Source organism: Euprymna scolopes, chromosome 11, assembly GCF_053919585.1.
Source record: "Euprymna scolopes isolate OS-2025 chromosome 11, ASM5391958v1, whole genome shotgun sequence".
Classification (NCBI taxonomy): domain Eukaryota; kingdom Metazoa; phylum Mollusca; class Cephalopoda; order Sepiida; family Sepiolidae; genus Euprymna; species Euprymna scolopes.
The window spans coordinates 38876729-38901976 of NC_136492.1; the positions used below are offsets into that span (position 1 = coordinate 38876729).

The 25248-nt window shown below is 38.5% G+C and overlaps 2 protein-coding genes across 2 annotated transcripts in view; one reads left to right on the plus strand and one right to left on the minus strand.

Annotated features, from left to right (window-relative positions):
• Positions 1-25248, minus strand: part of LOC145287841 (histone deacetylase 3-like) — a 653483-nt gene that overhangs the window by 401135 nt on the left and 227100 nt on the right. The window lies entirely within an intron of this gene.
• The window catches only part of LOC145287838 (thimet oligopeptidase-like), a gene marked incomplete in the record, with an annotated part of 187935 nt that continues 177353 nt past the window's right edge, over positions 14667-25248 (plus strand). The window contains 1 exon segment of the mRNA XM_080135711.1: positions 14667-14968. Within this exon segment, the coding sequence (XP_079991837.1) occupies positions 14807-14968 (162 nt within the window).

Sequence of the window (25248 nt, forward strand, 5' to 3'; positions counted from 1 at the left end):
GGTGTGGTCTCTTTAGCGCAATGTTAAGGCGTCTTGGGTCTAGATAGATTCTCAGGCTTCCATCTTTCTTGTGTGAATAAGCTAGGCTGGAAACCCAGTCTGTTGGCTCTGTGACTTTTCTAATGATCTTGTTGCTGACCATTTTGTCTAGTTCCTGTTTTATGTTGTCCTTTAGGGCAATTGGGGTTTTTCTTGGTGGGTCAATGTGAGGTTGTACGTTTTTGCTCGTTGTTAACCTGACATGTCCAGGCATAGAGCCTATTTTGTCGAATTGATCTGGATAGATCTGTACCAAGTCTTCGATTTTGTTGATTGGTTTGATTATATTTTGTTCTTTCACCGTGCAGTGAAGAGTGACCATTTTCAGTATTTCCAGTGATGGTAATCCTAGAATTGCTGGTCCATTTACATCTACTATATAGAAGGTGCTTTCGTGCCAATCAGGGGTTTGGTAGTTGCATGGTATACTGATATTGCCATAGCACTTTATCGGTGTTCCATTGTAGGCTATTAATTTTTTGTCCTTACTTTGTTTTTTTAGTTTTGGGCAGCCATCAGTAGTTAATTTCTCAGGAAACATTCTACGGAATGTAGAAATTGGTAATGTATTACCTTGGGCTCCAGTATCGACTTTAATTCGTAGTCTGTGAGTCCCGTTTTGATTAGGTAATTTTATATTTATATAAGTGAAGGCTTCATCTCTCTGTGTTTGAGAGGGTGTGTTAATGGTGGAAAAAGTTAAATTTTCGAATTGTTCATTTAGTTCCTGGCTGTTGTTCCTGGATAATATATCAGTTTGGATGAAGTGTTTTTTCTTGGTCTGGTTCATGTTTAATGGTTTTTGTTTTCCACGGTCTCTGTTTTGCGATCTTGACCTTGATCTTCTGTTATATAAACATACTGTTGCCCAGTGGTTATATTTCCCACACGTTTTGCATTTGGAACCAAATGCTGGGCATGCTTCACGTCGACATTCGTGACTTTTTCCGCAATTAAGGCAGTTGTTTGTCTTTCTATTTTGTTTATATTTTTTAATTGCTTGTATGTCAGTATTGGCGCTATTGTCCTCCCCGTTATTGGTGTTTAACATCTCTCTAAGCTGTTTAATATGTGCGTTTGTTGCCTCATACATTTTACCAATTCGGATGGTTTCATCCAGTGTTAGCGTATTATCTTTTCGTAATAGTTCTTTCTGGAATTCGACAATTGGGTTACTCGCAATAATTAGTTCTATAATTCGCTGTTCTTGTTCAGTGTCGGTTAGTGAGCATTTTAACGTAAGTTGACGACATCTATTGACGAAGTCGTCTATTGTCTCATTTTGTTTTTGTTTATAAGACATTAGTTTTAGTCTATTAATCCTAAAGTTTTCTTTAGGTTCTAAATGCTCCAAGAATTTATTAAAAATAGTGTCGGGAGAACGTTTTTCCTCATCTGTTAATTTCCAAGTGTTAAATTTTTTGAGACCTTCGTTGCCGGTCTTTAGCAGTATGTAATTCACTTGTTGGTCAGTTTTTATTTTGTTTATAGCAAAATATAGTTCTAACCTCTGTTTAAAAAGTTTAAATGTTTCCGCTGGATTTGGCATTTCCCAGTCCATAAACGGAATAATGTCATTATTGGTAGACATTATTATTAACAGCTATGTATTTTTTTCAATAAACAGAAAATTCAATATGTCTGCCAATGTGCGAAAATCCACACGTGTTTACGGGAACACATACGATAACAACAGTTGACAAAAATTCAAAATGTCTGCTATTGTGCGAAAATCCACACGTGTTTACGGGAACACATACGATAACAACAGTTGACAAAAATTCAAAATGTCTGCTATTGTGCGAAAATCCACACGTGCTTACGGGAACACATACGACAACAACAGTTGGCAAAAATTCAAAATGTCTGCTATTGTGCAAAAATTCACACGTGTTTATAGCATATACGAGAATGACAGCAAAGTTTTATAAAATGCACATTAATGGTAAATTAATGAAAATTGGTTTACATGCCTTGTTTTGTCTTCTGTAAACGTATTTTTCCTCTCGTATCTGTTGCCGAAGTTTTTTTTTTGTTTTTTTTTTCAACTGTTATAAATATTCGGTATCCATTTCACTGCCACCATGTCATTAATTTACGTTTGTTATTATAAGTAATTGATAACCAAGTTGTGGTTTTATTTGATATAGAACTTTATTACATATTTACATAGGAAGAGAGATTGAAGGTACGTGTGTAGAGGTCTACGCCATGTTGTCGAATACGATATGTATTAGGCGGTTTACATCAATATTCATACGCCATGAGTTCCTTGTTACGCGTATGAAAGTAGTTCTATGATAACACTACAATTGTCATTTTTCATCTTCTTTTCAACAAATATACCGAAACCACCAGAAAACGCATAGAAGCAGTGAAACTAGAAACCCGTGATTTCTGGAAAATCTACAACAGTGTAGTAAATAATGGGCAATCAACAACTCCCCTCTATCTATCCACTCAAAAGGCTGCTTGTATAGCAACCAAAAAGGCAATGCTTGCCAATCAGTTTGCCTCCAACTCCATATTGGACCCCGCAAATCACTATCACCTTGACTTTCCTTTGCGGACAGACGCCATACTAGATGATCTGAAAATCACCACTTCTCAGGTGCAAGATATCATAAAAAAAATAGACATCTCTAAAGCATGTGGACTCGATCTCATCCTGGTTGTGCTATTAAAAAAATGCTCCGTTGAGGTTGCTCCAGTCCTCTCTAAATTTTACAACAAATGCCTTAATGAATCTTGCTTTCCTAAGTGCTGGAAAACTGCTTCAGTGGTACCAGTTTACAAGAATTCTGGTGAAAGAACTGGGCTATTAGCTTCGTCCTGCTTTTCACCAAAATATTTGAGTCCATAATTAAGTCCATCACCTTCCAACTACTAAACTTCTGACCAACCAACAATATGGACTTAAGTGTCTAATTCTACAGAAGATATCCTGACTGTAATCTACCATTCACTGAACAAAACAGGGAAGGGGAGAGCGATAGCCCTAGATATATCTAAGGCTTTTGACAGGGTATGGCACGATGGTCTTCTCAAGAAAATCAGATCATACGGTATCACTGGATGAATACTTAACATAATTAAATCCTTCTTAAATAAAAGAAAAATCCAGCTTGTCCTCGACAGCCATATATCCAAACAATATGGTATAAATTTGGGTGTACCTTAGGGATCTATCCTTGGACCTTTATTATTCCTAATATTCATAAAGGACCTCCCTGATAAAATTGTCTTTGAGATGGGTATATTTTCTGATGACACCATGTTCTATAACTGGCATTGTGACGTGTCCATCCCATTTGGTTAAGCTCCCCACGGAGGGAAGGTCAAGACTTCCAGAATACTGGAGAAGCCAGGCAGATATGATTTTTTTTATTCTTTAATTATCATTAGTGTGCCCGGGTGATGGCAAAAGATTCTGCTGAGAGAAAGATTGGATTTGTGATTTTCATTGTTATTAAAATCGGTAACAATATCATTTTTTTTTATAAAATTGTACTCCAAAAATGGAATGACTCAGAGTTCAAGACTAAGGATGTTTATAGTTTGAGTACAATGCTCGCAACCCAGAGGGTTGTGGAGAATGACCTCTCAGGGCATGAGGACGTTTGCAAATCCACAGGTGCACTCAAGGAGGGGAGAACCTCCTCTGGGGTAACGTAACTGGATACGATTGGTCCAGGGAACAACCCTGGTTTCACCCCTCCCCTTAGTATATGAACAGGGCGCAGAGTTGAACCCATCAGTTGAAGCTGAAGTTGTTGAGAGTTGAGACAGAACCACTGGTCTAGAATCGCCACATGCTCCCCCTCTATTCCTACATCATCCCCACCGCAATACCAAGAGAAATCTACCTATCGATACAGCAGAGTCTGTCAAAATCAACATTGAACTATGAACAATTGTATATAACTATATATTTGTATATCTTTTCTTGAATTTAATCAGTAGAATAGAGCACCAAGTTGGGTTTTTTTTTTTTTGTGTGCATGGAATTGCTTTTCTTCTAGCACAACAGATCTACGAAGCGGCGACATATCAACCCAGTTGCAAAATTAAGATTAACCAAATCGATTGACGAGTCCTGCCACGCTAAAACACTTTGAGAGCATTGTTAGGGCCGCTGCGAGGAATGTGAGCTTTCTCTATCATGCTAGAAAATTACTTACAGCTGAAACCTCTACAAGGCCATCATTCGGCCATGTATGAAGTATTGTTGTCACATTTGGGCTGGTGTATCTGCTACTAGTCTTTCGCTCCTGGAGAGAGTTCAAAAGAGAGTCACCAACCTAATAGGTCCTGAACTGTCATTTAAGCTTCAGCCTCTGTTCCATCAATGAAATATTGCATCCCTCTGCCTGCGCTACAAGTATTTTAATGGTGGATGCTCTGTTGAACTACAAGCCCTTGGACCCCCTCGACATAAATACTCTCAACAAATCCAACAAGCAGCAAAATCCCATCCTTACACAGTAGAATTCCTAGATGTAAGAAAGTCTCTAATAGTTTCTTCCTCAGAACTGCTAGACTTTGGAACTTCCTTCCAGGTTCCTGCTTTCCCAACTGTACTGACATACAGAAAGCCAAGTGTAATGTGAACAGACATCTTGCTGCTCAACTCCCTACATAGTATCCCTGCAACTTATGTTCCCAATAGTAGCCCCCTACATCAAAGTAGCACTGTGCCTTGTTTGGGGTGAAAATGGAATAAAAAAAAATATTTGGCTAGTTCAAACTGCTGTTGTGACAGTGCTTCCGTTTATTAGTTTTTAAATTTGTGAATCTGGTCTTCAGTTCTAACCTCGAACCTGAAAGATAGTTTTATATATCTTTTTCTTTTTTTTTACTCACCTTCATCCCAAACAAAGCATATTGTCACTTGAATGTAAGGGGCTACTAATTGGGACCATGTTAATACTAATTGGGGCCAAGATCAAGATGTTAGTTTATGTTACATTTAAACTTCTGCATATCAGTACAGTAAGGGAAGCAGGTAGTGAGAAGGAAATTCCAAAGTCTAGCTATTCTAGGGAAGAAGCTATTAGAGTAAAAAGCTTTCTGACATTTAGGGACCTCAACAGTGAAGGGATGAGATTTTGTTGCTAAGCGAGTTTGTTGGGGATATGTACATCAAGAGAGCACAAGTGCAATGAGTTCATCAGAGCACATTGTTAAACAGGCACAGGGATGCAACATTGCTGCTATGGGACAGGGATTAGTTAACCAAGTGGGACCTATTAGATTATAGACTCTTTTTTGGACTCTATCCAAGATGGAGAGGCTAGTGGTAGATGCACCAGCCCAGATGTGGCAACAATACTTCATGCATGGGCGAATGGTGGCCTTGTAAAGGTACAGGTGTGAATAGTTTTCTAGCACAATAGAGGGAACCCACCTTCTTTGCAGCAGCCTTCGTAATGTCCTCAATGTATTTGCTCCAGTTCATATTTCCTGTGAATGTTAAGCCGAAGAGTTTGAAGGAAGAATTCTCAGGTAGGGTGTTATTTGTCATGGATATCGGTGGTTGGAGAAGCTTCTCATAATTTTTAAAGGAGAGCAGTCTTACTAGCATTAAATGTTACCTTTCAATTACATCCCAATTCCACTATGGTCTGGAGGTCATTTTGTAAGGATTCAGCCATTGTCTTCAATTGGTGTACATCTGTTCTTCCATCATGCATTTTATAGTGTTGCATCATCAGAAAATATACCCATCTCGGACACAATATTATTGGGGAGTTCGTTGATGATAATCTTTTGTGAAATTGTATAGAATAGTCTGATGTGAATTTTTGTGCTTTTTTGTTCTTTTGTGTTTCCTGAAGATGTTCTTGTGGCACAATGACGTAGCCCCTTTTGAATGAGCTGGGGGCTTCTACATTAATAAACCTTGTGCCTAACTTGGTCTGTACATGTGAAGTGCAGATATGGTAAGCAGGTGTTTCTGATTTTGAAAATGTTCTGTTATGACTCAAGCTTGTTTATAATATTGAACCAAGGCAAAACGATATAAAACCTTAGAATTTGAAAGGTCAAACCCGAAAGAACTCATGGATACAAAAACAAAACAATATTTAAACGTTATGTATGAATGCCCCCCTCTCTCTCTTTCTTTCTCTATTTCTCTCTTTCACTCCCCTTTTCTCTCTTTCTTCATTGAAAGAGAGAATTAAATATAATTTCATTGTTTTAAACAGTTGACACTTGCATTCTGGGGTCGGCGAATACGGCATAGCATGTGTCTGGTTTTAACTGGTCTTTATAAAAATATGCTCCTCATTGTTAAATCTTAAATTATGTATATTTTTATAAAAATGCATTTGTTCACTATTTTTATACAAGTGTTCGATTTCAGCATGCCATTAATGCCGATGATGGGAAGATGCCTGTAATGATGCAATGAAGAAGCGACCTATGCCAGCCAGTTATAGCTGACGACATATCGACCCATTTTTGCTGATGTTTCCAACATGTGCCTATCATTGGACATCGGACATGGACCAGGGAGCTGGTTGCATTCCCAGGACGTTCCTCATCCAAGTAACTCTCCCCGGAGAAGTGATAGTACCATATTCTGGCTGTACATCATGTGGCGTTAAAGCATTGTATTAAAAAATTTACATGTGTCATCCAAGTACAGGTTGATTGTCATTTCTTTTTAGGGGAGACTGTTGGAATTTTTTGTACTAACAATTATATGACCCCATTTTTTGTATTCTATTTTTATTCTGGTTCATACATTTTATTTTCTATATTTTGTACCTTTATTGAACTTAGTTTTATACCTTTTGATATGTGTATGAAACTGCCTTTAATGTAATGTAAGGTTAGTTCCTTTGGAATGATATCATGGAATCCAGCGCAAGAATCTTCTTTTTCGAATCCTGCTAACCAAGAGAGTGGATGCATGCTTCATTGACTGCCGTGGATGTAGATCCCTGAGCCTTTCCTTCTGGAAGACTAACCCAGCAAAAAGAAAAAAACGGTCATAACGAGGCGAACACTTACAACTTTTATATATGCAGCAATGGTCCATGCGTTTCTGAAGGAAAGGAATCTAGAGCAATTTGAAAGCCTTTAAATTGACAGTTAAAAAAAGGGCAAATGACTATATAGTCTACCTTCAAACTTGTGAGTATGTTCTATAGAATTTATTGCGTGCATAATTTTGGAAGTACTCGTCCTTAATTTTCATATTAATGATAATCGTTTGCTTTAGCGGCGTTTATAATATATGAACCAGTTGTTTTTTTTTAACTATTTTTTGTTACTTGGTGTTTTTCATTTTGGAATGCCTGCAAGGGGAATAATTTGCACCCTCTGTAAATAAAACCTTTTCTTTATTTTAAGACAAGACCTCTTTTGACTTTAATCATTTACTCCTCCTCCCTTTTATTTTCTCCTTTTATCTTTAGTGCCGGCTATTTGTTTTTCGTCAACTTATCTGAACACGGATAATTTTTTGACACTAGGAACTGTGCTTCGCTGCTTTGTTTTGATATTAAAATTGAAGGAGAAGGAAAAAGGTTTGTTGCGGGACTATGGGTGTCGATGTTAGTCCCGCAAACTCAATAAAAATAAAAATAAAAATAATATGTGAAATGGAGTTGAACAATCAAACAAAGATGACCAAAGCGGAGAATAAATTTTATACAAAATTTATTTTCTCAAAATCGTAAATAAGTGAAAAGAGAAGATCAGAAAGTTTCTTCTTAATTGAGAGTTTCTTTCTGCGACTGAGGTAATAAAATGTTATGAAGTAGAAAAAGTAAAAGTTCTAGGTTAGAAATAACCAGTCCTTTTCAGAAATACTTAAACAACATAAAAGTCAATTGCTTACTTCAGCAAAGAGCAAGAAAAGTCCATTTCCATGAAAAATTAATTATCGGGTGCGTGCGCATTTAACGTCCTGTGGACGGAATCAATGTTGATGTTTACAGCATCCTGGCTGGGGTCAACTGATTGGTTTTGGTGCAAAATACCCTTTTTATAGATTTCAAACCAGCTCCACAGAAGATATCGGAAACAATATTTTTGAAATTTGCGTTCTTTATAATCTGATTGAATGAGAAAAACAACATCTGCGTGACGTAAGGTGCTTTGGAAGACGTTTGCGTGAAAAGGCAGAGTTTTAGTTTTTATGCCTACAGAAGTTGCGTGGGTGTAGAAAGGCGATGTAAATCTTTACACGGCCGCGCGCACAACTGGGTTTTACAGTTGAGAGCACACACGCACTGCGCGCCATTATTCTGTTTGAGTAGATCCCACTGTCCTTTGCCGTGATGACTGCGAGGCTACAATAGGTTTGCCGTCTGCTAGATAACGAAGGATATGTTGCTTCACGTTCTAGATAGGGTGGTTGTTCAATTGTCCTTAGCAGCTTTTCTGTTCTAAACTTGGACGAAAATTTGTCGTCTGCGGAATTTGCGATGACTGAAGTATTTTCTGCGGTCTTCTCTCACAGTGCCAAAGGTTCATTCAGCAAGCTGTTGTTCTTCTCATCGGAGGTACTTGCTTAAGATATAGTGTTGGAATTTTTTTTGTACCAATAATGGTGCATCCCCCACCCCCGTTTACATTTATTATTTTTTATCTGGTTCTTGTATTCGATTTTTTGTATTTCGTATCTTTTTTGATTTTTAGTTTCGTACATTTTGAGTTTGTATGAAACTTCCTTTAATTTGGAGAAAAGGGAAATGCTAGCTCCGTGATGACATCACGAGCCCAGGGTAAGATTCGCCCTCTTTTGAAATTCTGCCAATGTGGAAATTGAACGTTCGTTTCATTGCCCGGCGCTGTAAATGGAATTTTGACGAGCCTCCTTCAAAGAAGAAAACCCGGCAAGAATACCCCAGGTATGCAACCAAGCATACTTCTGAAAACTATCTACGTGACTACGGTTTTGCACATATTTTTGAAGTAGTGTAATTATTTTAAAAAAGACCTTATTTTACGTGACAAGGAATTTTGGAACCTCCTACAAAGAAGAAAACCCGGCAAGAATACCCTGGATATGCGACTGGGCCATACTTCTAAAATCCATCTGCATGTTTACGGTTTGCATGCAAATGGAGGAGAGAAAATTCTAAAAGGACTTTAAACGAGAAAAAAAAAGAAAAAGGCACGTGCCTGACTGGCTTTCAATTTGTGAGTACGCTCCTAAAATTTACTACATATGAGAGTGTTATTAGACACTACTATTTTGAATCTTATTATTGTATTCGTTCATGGATACGACATCTTCATTATGAGAACCAATGTTATTTTTTTCATTATATGTTACCTTGGCGTTTTTAAATTTAATGCCTGCAAAGGGAAAAATTTGCAACTAATTTTATTGTGAATAAAATCTCTTCTTCGTTTCAAAGCAGGACCTTTATATTTTATTCTTTACCCCCTCCCTTTTTATTCCTTGCTGTTATTTTTTTTCAGGTTAGTTAATTTAACGTCAAATTTATCTGGAAGCAAGATAAAATTCCGACATTTTGCAAATTTCTCCCCTCTATGTAAAAGTAGTTTGGAAAATTTCTGCTTTTAAAGGCATTTTGCAAATTGTTTTCCCCTATTAAATGCATTTTGCAAATTTTTTATTCCCTTTTTCGGAACACTTGGAAAATAAAGTACATTCCTTTTTCATCGAGATACATTTTAATTCTCTTTCTGTAAATGCACTTGGCAAATTTTGTCCCTACAATTTGGAAAAGGGCAAATGACTATATAGTCTACCTTCAAACTTGTGAGTATGTTCTATAGAATTTATTGCGTGCATAATTTTGGAAGTACTCATCCTTAATTTTCATATTAATGATATTTGTTCGCTTTAGCGGCGTTTATAATTTATGAACCAGTTGTTTTTTAACTATTTTTTGTTACTTGGTGTTTTTCGTTTTGGAATGCCTGCAAGGGGAATAATTTGCACCCTCTGTAAATAAAACCTTTTCTTTATTTTAAGAGAAGACCTCTTTTATCTGAACACGGATAAATTTTCGTGCAATTTGCAAATTGTTTTCCCTTATTAAATACATTTAGCAAATTTTTGTCCTTTATTTGGGACACTTTGAATATTAAGTGTACCTTTTTCTAATCAAGATACGTTTTAATTCCTTTTCTTTCAAGTTAGGATTAAATTTAACCTCTTGAAATTTCTGTTACCACCGCTACCTGATACTATCAACTTGTCTCAGATTCGTTCGACTACTGTGAATTTCTTCCATTATTTAAAGGCATTTTCCAAATTTATTTTCCCTTATTTAGAAACATTTTATAAGTTTACTGCTTTTATTTGAAGCCATTTTGTAAGTTCACATCTCTTATTTCAGAGTACTTTTCAAATTAAGTATATCTTTCCTATGTCGAGACCAGTTTTATTCTCATTCTGTCAATGTGTTACTTAGCTAGGGTTAAGTACACTCCTATGACTGAACCACTTCTTGACTCTTTCTGTAACCTCCTCACACCCAACGTCTGTATTTAGAGCCGGCCCGTATAAATATTTCAGCTATTAAATTCCCTTTCCACTTAAGTTGTAACTTAGCGCATCTGTTTACGCTCCCCTAAAACACGACGACTACTATGTCCTGAGTTTAGAAAACGTGTCATGTAATTTTGTGTATTTCGAACATTCGACATTCGCTTAACAAAAATTCCCGAATTAAACCTAATACGTCTGTACAGGGACTGGAATGTTATACTTAGTTTATTCCTGAATTTAGCATTTTTATGTACGACTAATGTCTTTATTTATATCTGTCTAATATATTTTACGTACGCCTAGCGCACAATTTTTCATATATTTTTCTTAACAAAAAGAGATTAAGCATTACGTATATACTTTTCATTTTCTACCTTTAGAATTGAAGTTGTAACTTTTGTAACCCTCTTTCTAAATATAATTTACATTTTACTTGCATTAGTTCAATTTCCACGGGTATTGCAATTTACGTTCAGAGAAACATTTTCTGCCCTAGTCAGTGAATGAGAAATCCTACTAGACTGAGGTAATTTTATTTTTTGTCCTAATCCAGCGTGTTCGATATATTTTGGAGGCTGGATTTTCCCCACTTGAAGAAACGACTTTTATCTAACTATACCCTCATGGGGAGCCTAGTAAATAGAGACGCTGTGTCTGAAACCGGTGTTAGTTATATGTTTGTATTTTTCCCCAATATATATACATATAAAAAAGGGGAATAAGTATATATCTTGATTTATAATGAACACGTGCATTCTCTCACTTGTACTTGTGAATTAACCGAATGATAGTATCTCAGATATTGTATTTTGTGTTGAAGTCTACATAAAACTTGTTGAATTCGCATGTGTGCGATTACTTACGTATTTTATTGTAAAAAAGGATTTCTTATACGTTGAAGATATTTATAATTTTCGATAGCGAGTTCATACCCATTTACTTGTGGACTGGGTTATTCTAGGAGCTTGTGAAAATACAACATCCCTTTTTCTTTGCTTAGCCCATATTTGCATTTGGTTATTTGGATTCTTTTGAAGATACATATGTGACATAGTGACATGTACCCTCCCCCAACGTAGTTGTATATTTAACCTCTCTTCCCACTTTTTTCCTAGGTTACATTTCAGTGAGGATATTGCTATAAAAGTGTTAAACATTCATTTTCTAGTCTATTAACTTCCATATAGAAGTTTGAATTTTAAATCTTCTTAATTTTAATTTTGAGTCATAGAGACCCTTTTAATTTGTAACTGGGGATTGTATCCCTTGATATTTTCATGGCTCAATATGCTGTATTGGTCTTGTTTTGTTTGTGCTATGAGGAAGGAATTTTATGCAAATACTTTTTTTTTTTTTTTTTTTTTTTTTTTTACACAGTGATCACCACTTATCAAGGCCCGGAAGCCACTCAGGGATAAGGGTTATTGCAAGTACATTACGTTAGTGAGGAGATTTGCTGAAATGTTTACTTAAGGGGGCGGTTCATTAGGAATTTGTTAACATTGGACTTGAAGACATCCAAGTTGTAGTCCGGAGGGAAGCAGGCAGACGGAACAGAGTTCCACAGGCGTGCAGTTCTAAGAAAGAAACCTTTGTGTGTGCATTTTTTTGTGTATAATATTTGAACGCCTATTTTTTGTATTTGTTTGGATTTAATCCATATTCTTGAAAAAACAAATGCTGCATGATGTTGGTCACTCGTTCTTCCGGATTCCTTGTAAGGAAATGAAAGTTTTATTTAGGGAAAATTATCATTGTTAGAGTTGCAGACGGAATTACCTAAGCCTTATTTTATGACAATGAAGGCCGATGTTGATGAATGGTTAGCATCGGTAGATAATATAACTGAATTGTTGGGTGATAGTTCCTTGCGTGAGGACATGGCCTGTTCGCTTGTAGAAGCAGATGCTGTTAATATTGTAGTGTTCTTGTCCCAGGTTCGATTCATTTTCTCAAGGTTGGCAAATGGTGTGGAGTGTGATTCCTTGTGTAACTGTATGAGCCCTTTCTAGTCTCGCACAAAAACACGCGTTCACATCTCAAGCCATTTTTCTTATCATACACATATGCGCACACAAACATATGCATGCATGTACACACGCATAGATATACTCACATTCACGTGCATACACACACACGCTAACGTGCACACACATATGCACACATGAGCAACGTCACTTCCCCTTTGAAGGAAATCCACACATGTGCAAAAGACCACCGGAAAAAACTATAAAAGCAAGAGACCTGAGCTGTTTCCTCCTTTTCGACTCAGCTCCCGAGCCGAGCGGTCGACGGACCATCTGCTCCCTTTCGGGGTGCGCGCACCCTCGCGCCTCATGTCACCTTTCCAAATTAAAGGGAGTTTGAACATTTTGGATTTGTACGAAACTTCCTTTAATTTGGAGAAAAGGGAAATGCTAGCTCCGTGATGACGTCACGAGCCCAGTGCAAGATTCACCTTCTTTTGAAATTCCGCCGACGTGGAGATTGGGCGTTCGTTTCATTGCCCGGCGCTGTAAATAGAATTTTGACGAGCCTCCTTCAAAGAAGAAAACCCGGCAAGAATACCCCGGGTATGCAACCAGGCATACTTCTGAAAACTATCTACGTGACTACGGTTTTGCACATATTTTTGAAGTAGTGTAATTATTTTAAAAAAGACCTTATTTTACGTGACAAGGAATTTTGGAACCTCCTACAAAGAAGAAAACCCGGCAAGAATACCCCGGGTATGCGATGAGGCATACTTCTGAAAACTATCTACGTGACTACAGTTTTGCACATATTTTTTAAGGAGTGTAATTATTTTAAAAAGACCTTATTCTACGTGATAAGGAATTTTGGAACCTCCTACAAAGAAGAAAACCCGGCAAGAATACCCTGGATATGCGACGCGGCCATACTTCTGAAATCCATCTGTGTGTCTACAGTTTGCATGCAAATGGAGGAGAGAAAATTCTAAAAGGACTTTAAACGAGAAAAAAAAAGAAAAAGGCATGTGCCTGACTGGCTTTCAATTTGTGAGTACGCTCCTAAAATTTGCTACATATGAGAGTGTTATTAGGCACTACTATTTTGAATCTTATTATTGTATTTGTTCATGGATACGACATCTTCATTATGAGAACCAATGTTATTTTTTTCATTATATGTTACCTTGGCGTTTTTAAATTTAATGCCTGCAAAGGGAAAAATTTGCAACTAATTTTATTGTGAATAAAATCTCTTCTTCGTTTCAAAGCAGGACCTTTATATTTTATTCTTACCCTCCCCTTTTTATTCCTGGCTGTTATTTTTTTTCAGGTTAGTTACTTTAGCGTCGAATTTATCTGGAAGCAAGATAAAATTCCGACAATAGTCGACAAATCAATTTTTTAAATATATCGTTTTAAGCAAAAAACAATACTACGTATTTAATTGTCATTTCGGAAATAATAATATAATTCAAAATGCTATTGTTCGTTTAGCAAAAAAAAAAAAAAAAAAAGAGAAAGAAAGAAAAGGCCTATAACAAATATTACAACTGTTCCAAATAATCTAGAATATTCCTTTCGAAGTTATGTCCCCTGCGGTTAGAGTCCAAGAAAAATGCGATTTTACCCAATTTTCCGTGAAAATTACTTTTAATTATAAACAACTTTCTACTCTATAATTTTTCGTAATTTTTGGATATATTACTATTGTCGTACGTAATATTATTTTTGCTTAAAACGACAGATATATATATATATATATATATATATATATATATATATATATATATATATATATATATATATATATATATATATATATATATATTTTAATCGATGGTCGACTCGACTGTATCTTAACAAGCACCCTGCTTTCTAATTTGATAACGACCCCAGAATTCGGTAATGGTTATAAAATAAAATAAACAACCTTCTTTTCTTTCTTTTTGAATTTTATCTTATCTAAACTTAGAAAGGGAATAAATTAATGTTTTAATTAAAAGAATCTTTTTATATCTCAAAAATGACAAGAACAGTAACTCTGTTAAAATTAAAACTCTGCTAAAATAATGATTTATGATTTCATTGTACATGCTTATCAAGGGTGCGCACTGCGCATGTGCGACACCACATTTCTTTGAAGTCTTGTTTTTACTTCTAGATTTGTTCATTTAGTCTCAATAACTACTACATAAGATTAGATGTCATTTTTCACCCCTTGAAACTGATAAGCTACTCAAGTTATCCATTTCATTTTTCACGATACTATCTTCACATTCTCTACTTTATTTTTAAATTTTAATTTAGCATCATGTCTAGTAATAAAATCCCGCATGGAATAGAGCTGAAGTGGACATGGACAGCTGACAAAATTAAAACAGCCACTGATGACATGATTCTAAAATCTAAGTTAGTACATGACAAAGTTGGCGGTTTGAAATATGAAGATGTTGATTACGATACTGTAGTCAAGGTAAGTTTGATAAAACAAAACACGTGTGTAAAAACTTATAAATCAGACCTTCACGAACTTGTATATTGTGATATTGCTTATTTTTAAAGCTTTGGGACCTAAGCTAAGAAAAAAAAAAAAAAAAAAAAAACTCCATTTGCACCTGTACATGATAACACTACACCTGACGAGTGACCCCCCCCCTTTTTAGGTACATTGTGTCGAATTTTGGTAAAAAATAAAAAAGCGGATAAGTAGAGAAAAAGGGCACGAGGGAAAAATAAAGATGTAACTCTTACGAGTTCATCAAAATCTTGGATACTTATGTAAAGTATGGAGTCCATACTCTGCACAAGTACCAATGTTTTCCTTTTATTGTTTAAAAACAAGTTACAATTATAACTTGTTTCTTTAGAAATCTATTCTTAACAAGGAGCGGGCGTTTTGTAAATACTTTCTTCTAACAAAAAAAAACAAAAAAAAATACCGTGTAAGGCTCTTTTATGTAGTCTGTCGTTGTGCTGAGGGAGATAACTTCATTTTAATAAGCGATTTGTTCATGTTTTCAGACGAAAATTTGGCTCTTTTAAGATCGGCACTTCTTTGTTGACAAACTCATTCGGCTGAAGTGACTCGATGGCCTTCGGGTGAAGATCAAAGTGTAGTATCTGTTCTTTAGATGCTGCACTTCAATTTCTTGTTCTCTATCAGTGGAGGCGAAATCTTCACGACTGAGACAATTTTTATTTTTGTTCCTTTTCTCCACATTAAAAAACGACCCTAGTGTCTAATTCTGTCCCGTGGGGAGGTACTAAAAATGTACGTCTACTTTATGTCCGTTTAATTGCTGCTGCTCCTGATAATTATGAAGCAAGTCACTTCCGGTTTTTGCCAGTGGAAATTACATGTGCTTTTTAAAAAATATATATACATTATCTTTGTTAAAGAAAATACAATAATGTTCGGACAAGTGATCTTTTCCTAAGAATTTGTAAAATACAATAACAGATCTACATAAAATAAAATTAGAATTATATTTAGTAATTTACACTAGTTTTGGGGGATTAAAAAACAAAAGAATCGAGTTTTCAACCATTCGCATGCTGTTTGTTTTGTTTTTGCGTTAAACATTTTTGTAAAAAAATGCTTTTTTTCTTCTTTTTTTATTTTCAGAATTAGGGAAATATTAAAATAATAATGATGATAAAATACGAGTCAAAAGTACACTCTGGCCTACAAAAATGCCCGGACGGTCCCATCGACATTTCCAAGTACGGGCGCCTCGGGCGACTAGCAATTATCTAATGCCTTTCGAAGTATTCTGAAACGGTTTTTAGTCATATGTCAAATACAGGGGGAAAAAAAAAGCGTAACGGTAGAAGACTACTGACTCGGTGTGAGAAAATAAAACGCTATTGTTTCAGGGTTTTTTTTTTTTCACTGTTTTGTGTTCGTTTTTAGTATTATATTATAATACTTATAAAAATATATCACTTTATGAAATATTTATTTATATTTGGCAAGGTTGACTTGAGATGTCCACAAGATAGCGGCTGTGAACGAATGTAAAAAATGAAAATGGAACGGAACGCACATTTAAGCGAAACGAGATTATCGCGTCAATAATTATAATAAGCGTGTATTAATTTTTAACTAATCAATATTTGTTATGAATATGTTAAAAAAAAAAAAAAAAAGACACAGTAGTGCTTACTTTTTTTTTTTTTAAATAAAATTTGTTTTCTTAGGGGTTTTGGGGTCGCTGACAACGAATCTGATATTCAACCCCATTGTAAATTTACCGTTTGCATGGTATTAACCCTTGAACGTTTGGACTACGCACGAGCGCGCGGTAGCATGCACAAATTTACATTGGTCGTCGCTCGTCGACAAGTACTTTTCCTAATATTAATGCGTGCGTGTTGTTTTCACTGGTCGCCATGTGTTGTTTCCGCGCGTTCAAAAACAACACATGGCGACCAGTGAAAACAACACGCAATACACTGGATAATAAACGTGTAGCGTGTACCCCAGAACTAAAATTTGACAGAGACTTTTGAATTGTCACCGTTTCCGGAGAGCTCTAAAAAAGAGGACAAAAAAAGAACCGTGGCGCCAAATTCGAGTGCCCTCTCTTCCTCTTTCGCTCGCTGACCCTTGAGGAGTTAACATGCGCTACTGCTGTGTCTGTCACATGTGCGAGACGCGCTATGCCAGTTCACATACTGAAACCAAAAAAACATTCTTCTTACCTTTCCACGCCACTTTTCACTCGAACGGCTATCCCAAAGAAAAATATTTAATTTATCTTTTCTTTTCGACTTTACGCCAAAAAAAAGAGAACATTTACCCAGTCAGTCAAGATTTCTTTCTTTTCTATGGACATAAAATAAGCCACATGAGTGTGATACACAAAAGGGTAAATAAAATTACACTTTTAACAAGCCAAGTCTGACTATTTTCATTAATTTTTCTGAATATTTATTTTTTATTAATGTTTATGAAAAATTATTTTTAAGGAGCTGTTCGTCGTTTTGCCCGGTCAGCAGCTCACTTCACTGGTGACCCCTTTTCGTCAGACTTTGGTAGAACACGCGAGGAGCTGGACATTCCTAATTCGGCAGTTTAAAGACTTTCAAACTAAGTTTTTCTCAACCCAGGCCAGGGCGGCAAACCAACCATGAATAGTGATACCATATCGGCGACAACGGCAATACAGGCCGTTCTTAAAATTCTGCCTTTCTGGACACACGACCCGACGTTGTGGTTCGCCCACGTGGAAGCCCAGTTTTTCACTCAGCGAATTCACAGCGAATTAACTAAGCTGAACCATGATGTGGCCGCACTCACGCACGAAGTGATGGCTGAAGTCCGCGACTTGATAATGGCACCCCCAGGATCTATTTCTTATGACACTTTTAAGTCGGAGTTAATCAGAAGAACAACCGACTCCCAACAAAAACGTCTCCGGCAACTGCTGATCGAGGAGAAACTCGGCGACCGAAAACCATCCCAATTACTGAGACCGATGAAACAATTAATGGGCGAAAGCGTTCTACAGCCGGACATCCTCAAACAATCATTCGTTAGTAGGCTGCCGTCCAGTATTCAGATGATACTAGCGTCTTCCAAAGACACCACCTTTGTCGAGGAATTGGCGGAGTTGGCAGACAAAATCATGGAAGTAACGGTTTCAGTAGCCCCGGTGCACACACAGGCACCAGAGGATTCCTTTCCCGAAACCTCAGGCATCTCCACGAAGAACTGGAGAGACAAGCCCAACTAATCCAAAACCTGAGTGACCAGATTCGTGATATGGAGCTCAGACCAAGCAGATACCCGCGTCCGAGCGGACAGGACCGTTCTCGACCACGAAGTAACAGTCGAAATGGTGACAGGTTGTGTCGATTCCATGCGCATTACGGCGAAAAGGCTTTCCGATGCCGCAGGCCTTGCTCTTTCATGAGGAACGATAAGCAAGCGGGAAACGGCCAGGCTAGGTGGTAGGGGCGACCGAAACCCCTGGCAGAAACCACATTTGTCGCACCCTTTACGTCACAGACAAGAACACTGGTACACGATTCCTCGTTGATACCGGTGCAGAAGTCAGCATAATCCACAAGGAACTGTTGAAAGAGAAACGTACCCCGTCGACTTTCTGTCTACAAGCCGTGAATCACTCATCTATTCCGACTTTCTGAGAAAAGTCGTTAACATTAGACCTGGGATTCTGACGCACCTTCCAATGGATTTTTACTATCGCGAGGCTGCCCATTCCAATTTTAGGAGCGGATTTCTTGCATCATTTTGGCATACTTGTGGACGTCAAACGCGGCAAATTAATCGACAATAGCACTGGACTTACCGTGCAAGGGAAGATTAATAGAAAGATGACGATAAGCCCGGTCATATTGAAGGATGCTACGGACCCATAGACAGACCTCTTAAAAGGTTTCCCTAATATAACTCGTCCTGTTTTTAGTAACGACAGGGTTACACACGATGTTACCCACCACATCCAGACCAGAGGACCTCCTGTGAGCGCGCGCCCGCGCAGACTCAAACCTGACCGCCTGAAAGTCGCCAAGCAAGAATTTCAGCACATGTTGGATTTGGATATTATTCGACCCTCCGACAGTAATTGGTCATCGCCACTCCACATGGTGCCCAAAAAGTCAGCAGGCGACTGGCGCCCTTGCGGGGATTATCGAGCACTGAACAGTCACACGATTCCAGATAATTACCCCATTCCTCACCTCTAGGATTTTTCAAACTCTCTCCATGGTAAATCGATATTCTCCAAAATCGATCTCGTCCGTGCGTACAATCAGATTCCTGTGGACCCTGAAGATATCCCCAAAACTGCTATAACTACCCCATTCGGACTCTTCGAGTTTCTGCGAATGCCCTTTGTACTGAGAAATGCTGGCCAGCCAGTCCTTCCAGCGATTTATAGACGCAGTCTTATGTGGATTACCATTCGTTTACGCATACATTGATGATCTACTCGTAGCGAGTTCATCCGAAAACGAACACGTGCAGCATCTACAGCAACTGTTCCACAGATTGTTGGAATACGGTGTTATCATCGACCCCAGCAAGTGTGAGTTTGGAGTCTCTTCACTTTCCTTCCTGGGACATTTAATTGATTCGGAGGGTATCTGCCCCCTCCCGGAAAAAGTCCAATCCATTGTTGATTACCCGCCTCCCACTTCCCTTCGTAAACTTCGGGAATTCCTCGGGTTGATAAATTTTTACAGGCGTTTCGTTCCTCACTGTGCTGAAATCGCACAGCTCTTAACGGATGTACTCAGGAACAAAAAGAAAAAAAATGAGACAATCACTTTGAACGGAACGGAATTACACTCCTTCAACAAAGTAAAAGAAGCGTTAATGGCTGCCACTATGTTGGTTTTTCCCCACCCACACGCTCCCCTATCCCTGTCAGTAGACGCATCTGATGTGGGCATTGGAGGGGTATTACAGCAGTTTGTAGACAACACGTGGCAACCACTATCTTTTTTCTCCAGGCGATTTCAGAATGCTGAGACTAAATATAGTACCTTTGGCAGAGAACTTTTAGCCGCTTATTGTGCGATCAAGCATTTTCGCTACATGCTCGAGGGATCCGACTTCACTCTTTTTACGGACCATAAACCGCTATCGCATGCCTTGCTCGCCAAACCCAGCAAGCATTCACCCAGAGAAGCTCGTCATTTAGACTACATTTCTCAGTTCACTTCAGATATCAAATACATCAAAGGCACTGAGAACGTTGTCGCCGACACATTATCGCGCATGCACATTGAAGCCATTCAGCCTACTGATAGTATCGATCTTAAACAGATCTTCGTCGACCAAAGAAATGATGAGGAGTTGAATAACTTGCTACATTCTGAAAGCCTATCGTTCAAACAGGTTCCCATACCCTTTTCTAGCGAAGTGATTTGGTGTGATATCTCAACCGGACATGAGCGCCCTTATGTTCCTCCCAAACATAGGCGAGCTGTTTTCTCTCAGCTGCACAGCCTATCGCATCCTGGCATCTGCTCTACACAGAAGTTGGTGACATCTCGTTTATATGGACAGCCATCAATCGAGATATATGCGAATGGACCAGGAGTTGCATACCTTGCCAAAAGTCTAAAATTCATAAGCACATTAAAAGCCCACTTTCGACCTTCTCAACCCCTTAAACTCGCTTTCAGCACGTCCATATAGACTTAGTGGGCCCACTCCCACCCTCCAGAGACTGTACACATCTGCTGACTTGCATTGACAGGTTTTCGAAATGGCCTGAAGCCATACCCATTAAAGATATTTCTGCCCTTATCACCCACTGGATAGCTCGTTACGGGATGCCTAACACCATTACAACCAACAGAGGTAGACAATTTGACTCTTACCTCTTTTCGGAACTGTCTCACCTACTCGGATGTAAACACATACGCACTACTTCATACCATCCGGCAGCAAACGGCATGATTGAGCGCTTTCACAGGCAATTGAAAGCGTCCTTGAAAGCATACTCCGACCCTAACAGGTGGATGGAATACCTTCCCTTCGTTCTCCTAGGTATTAGGTCCACCATCAAAACGGACATTGGTCTAACCCCAGCTGAAATGGTCTACGGAGCCTCACTGACCTTGCCTGGGCAGATGGTCACACCTACCACCCCCGAACGCATGCCAGACCCGGCGAATTACACCTCCCGTGTAAAGGATTATATGGCAATACCTTTCAACATCGCGCCAAGAGCACAAGATGTACACACGCATGTTCCCAAGGACATGAACTCATGGACCCACGTGTTCGTCCGGAATAGTGGCGTGACTACCCGCCTTCAGTCGCCGTATTCCGGCCCTTACAAAGTACTCAAGGGATACCCGAAATTCTTCATAATCGAGATTAACGGCAGACATGACTTGATCAGTGTCGATCGCTTAAAGAAAGCGATTTTTGACAATGATGTCACATACATGCAGAAACCGAAGACTACGGTCCGTTTCGACGACCCTGACTCATCGAGCACGACCATTTCTACCATGTGGGGTAGACCTATCAGAGAGAAATGATTTAATGATTGAGAAGACTATAAGAGAAGTTTTTACTTTTTTTTTTTTTTCATTGTTTTCTTTCGATAATTATGCAGAGATTGAACATGAAATTTAATTTTTATCGTACTTTTTGTTTATTAAATCGTCATGCGAAAGTACAGCCTAGTTGAATTAAAAAAAATAAACGAAAAAATAAAAAACAAATATTTCTATTTTATTTCATTTTTTTCTGTATGTTTTCTTTATTAAATTGTTACATGAAACTTAGACTAGTCGAAAAAATAAACAACAACCAAAAGAAAAGGTAAATATGTCGTTTAATACCATAATAGCCCTAACCAAAAACAATTGTTTTTTTAAGGAGGTTTTGGGGTCGCAACGAATCTGATATTCAAGCCCGTCGCAAATTTACTGTTTGCATGGTATTAACACCTAAACCCTGGGACAACGCACGAGCGCATAAACGAATTTACATTAGGTCAACCTCCACACTTTTCTTTAAAGTGATGACAAGTACTTGATATTAATGCGTTTATTAACCAGTGTATTGCGTGTTGTTTTCACTGGTCGCCATGTGTTGTTTTTGAGCACGCGGAAACAACACATGGCGACCAGTGAAAACAACACGGACGCATTAATATTAGGAAAAGTACTTGTCGACGAGCGACGACCAATGTAAATTTGTGTATGCTACCGCGCGCTCGTGCGTAGTCCAAGCGTTCAGTGGTTAATACCATGCAAACGGTAAATTTACAATGGGGTTGAATATCAGACTCGTTGTCAGCGACCCCAAAACCCCTAAGAAAACAAATTTTATTTACTAAAAAAAAAAAAAGTAAGCACTACTGTGTCTTTTTTTTTTTTTTTTTTTTTTTTTTTTACAGATTAGTTAAAAAAATTAATGCACGCTTATTATTATTGACGCGATAATCTCGTTTCGCTTAAATGTGCGTTCCGTTCCATTTTCATTTTTTACATTTGTTCACAGCCGCTATCTTGTGGACATCTCAAGTCAACCTTGCCAAATATAAATAAATATTTCATAAAGTGATATATTTTTATAAGTATTATAATATAATACTAAAAACGAACACAAAACAGTGAAAAAAAAAAAAAACCCCTGAAACAATAGCGTTTTATTTGCTCACACCGAGTCGGTAGTCATCTAATCTTCCTTAGAATACTTCGAAAGGCATGAGATAATTGCTAGTCGCCCGAGGCGCCTGTACTTGGAAATGTCGATGGGATTGTCCGGGCATTTTTGTAGGCCAGAGTGTTTTCCTTTTTATTGCCCTGGTGTATCACACTCGTGTTTATTTTGAGTCCAAAAAAAATGAAGAAGAAATCCTTCCCGACTGGTCAAATGTTTTTGCCGTTAAGTTGGAAAGAAACGATAAATTAATTTTCTTTAGAAAAGCCGTTCGGGTAAGGAGCGGAGTGAATAGATAAGAAGAATGTTTTTCTTTTTTGTGTGTGGTTTCACCATTGGAACTGGCACAGGGTGTGTCACGCACGAGCAACAGAGCGTGGCAGTAACGCGTCTTACTCCTCTGGTGTTCGCGAGCAAAAAGAGAGCGAGAGACTCCTCGAATTTAGCGCCACGGCTTTTTTTTTGTCTTTTTTTTGGAGCTCTCCAGAAACTGTGAATGTTCAATGTCACAGTCAAAATTAGTTCCGGGGTAGACGCTACATACCCCCCCTACTAGACAGTATGTCGAACAAAAGAAAGTGGAAAAGTCACTGAGTATACACAGCAAATTGGTGAGGATGTTGCACTGATCTGCCCGATCTGGTAGAAGTTGTAATTACTGGTGAATCAATGTTTCCGTTCTGAACTGCAGTGTTTTGTGTCCGTTTGCATGCTAGCACATCATCATCCAGAATAGCTTTCTTCAGGCGATCAACACTGACTGAATCTCGTCTTCCGTCAATGTCGATAACGAAGAACTTTGAGTAGCGTTTCAATACCTTAAAGGGACCGGAATACGGTGTTTGCAATCGAGCTGTGCCTCCATCGTTCCGAACAAACACATGAGTCCACGATTGTATGTCTTTGGGGACGTGAGTGTGTGTGTTCTGTGTTCTCGGGGCAACGTTAAAAGATTTCGCCAAGTATTCCCTGACACGAGAGGTATAACTTGTTGGGTCAGGCATGCGTGTAGGAGTGGTCGGTGCGACCATCTGTCCAGGGAGAGTCAGCGTTGTTCCATAAATCATTTCGGCAGGCGTAAAGCCAATATCTGCTTTTATGGTGGATCTGATGCCTAATAGAATGAAGGGGAGGTACTCTGTCCACCTGTTAGGGTCGGAATGTGCTCTAATAGCTGCTTTCAACTGACGGTGCAGACGCTCGATCATGCCGTTCGCCGCCGGGTGGTACAAGGTAGTCCTTATGTATTTGCTTCCCAGTAGGCGAGACAACTCAGAAAAAAGATAGGAATCGAATTGTCTGCCCCTATCAGTTGTGATGGTGTGAGGCACACCATAACGCGATATCCAATGTGTAACCAGGGCTCGGGCAACAGTTTTTGCGGAAATATCTGCGATGGGGATGGCTTCAGGCCATCTAGAGAATCTGTCGATGCAAGTCAATAAGTATGTACAGTTTCTCGAATGTGGGAGTGGACTCACTAAATCTATGTGAACGTGTTGAAATCGTACCTCGGGTTGCGAAGATAGCAAGGGGACTTTTAATATGCCTCTGTACTTTCGATTTCTGGCAAGGGACACAACTCTTGATCCATTCGCGAACGTCTCGGTTAATGGCTATCCAGATGAAACGAGAAGTCACCAGCTTCTGCGTGGAACGAATGCCAGGATGTGACAAGTTGTGTAATTGAAAGAAGACAGCTCGCCTATGCTTAAGGGGTACATAGGGGCGTTCGTGACCGTTCGAAACATCACACCATATCGTCTCGTTGGAACAAGGTACTGGGACTTGCTTGAAAGTTAGATTTTCGGAGTGACGTAAGCAATTTAGTTTTTCGTCATCCCATTGGTCGATGGCAATCTGGTGGAGGTCGATCTCGTCAATTGCTTGAATGGCATCGATGTGCATTCTCGACAATGCATCTGCAACTACGTTCTCCTTCCCTCTGATATACTTGATATCCGCTGTAAATTGTGATATGAAATCCAAATGGCGAGCTTCCCTGGGTGAGTGTTTTCTGGGCTTGGCAAGCAAAAGCATGTGATAACGGCTTGTGATCCGTAAAAAGCGTGAAAGTGGATCCTTCCAACATGTAACGAAAGTGTTTAACTGCGCAGTATGCGGCCAAAAGTTCCCTGCTGAAAGTGCTGTATTTGGTTTCAGCGTGCTGAAGACGCCTTGAGAAAAAAGGTAGTGGTTGCCGAGTATTATCCACTAATTGTTGCAGTACACCTCCAATGCCAACGTCGGATGCATCGACGGATAAAGCTAGGGGTGCATCTGGACAGGGAAAAACCAACATTGTCGCTTCTGTTAATGCCTGCTTGACCTTATTGAAGGAACATAATTCCGTTTCGCTTAATGTAATCGTTTCATTTTTTTTTTTGTTATTTCTGAGTACGTCGGTTAATGGCTGCGCGATTTCAGCACAATGGGGCACGAAAGGTTGATAGAAATTAACTAAACCGAGGAACTCTTGAAGTTTACGAAGTGAAGTGGGAGCTTGGTAATCGACGATAGATTGGACTTTCTCTGGAAGGGGACAGATACCTTCTTTGTCGATTAAATAGCCGAGAAACAAAAGTGAAAAAACT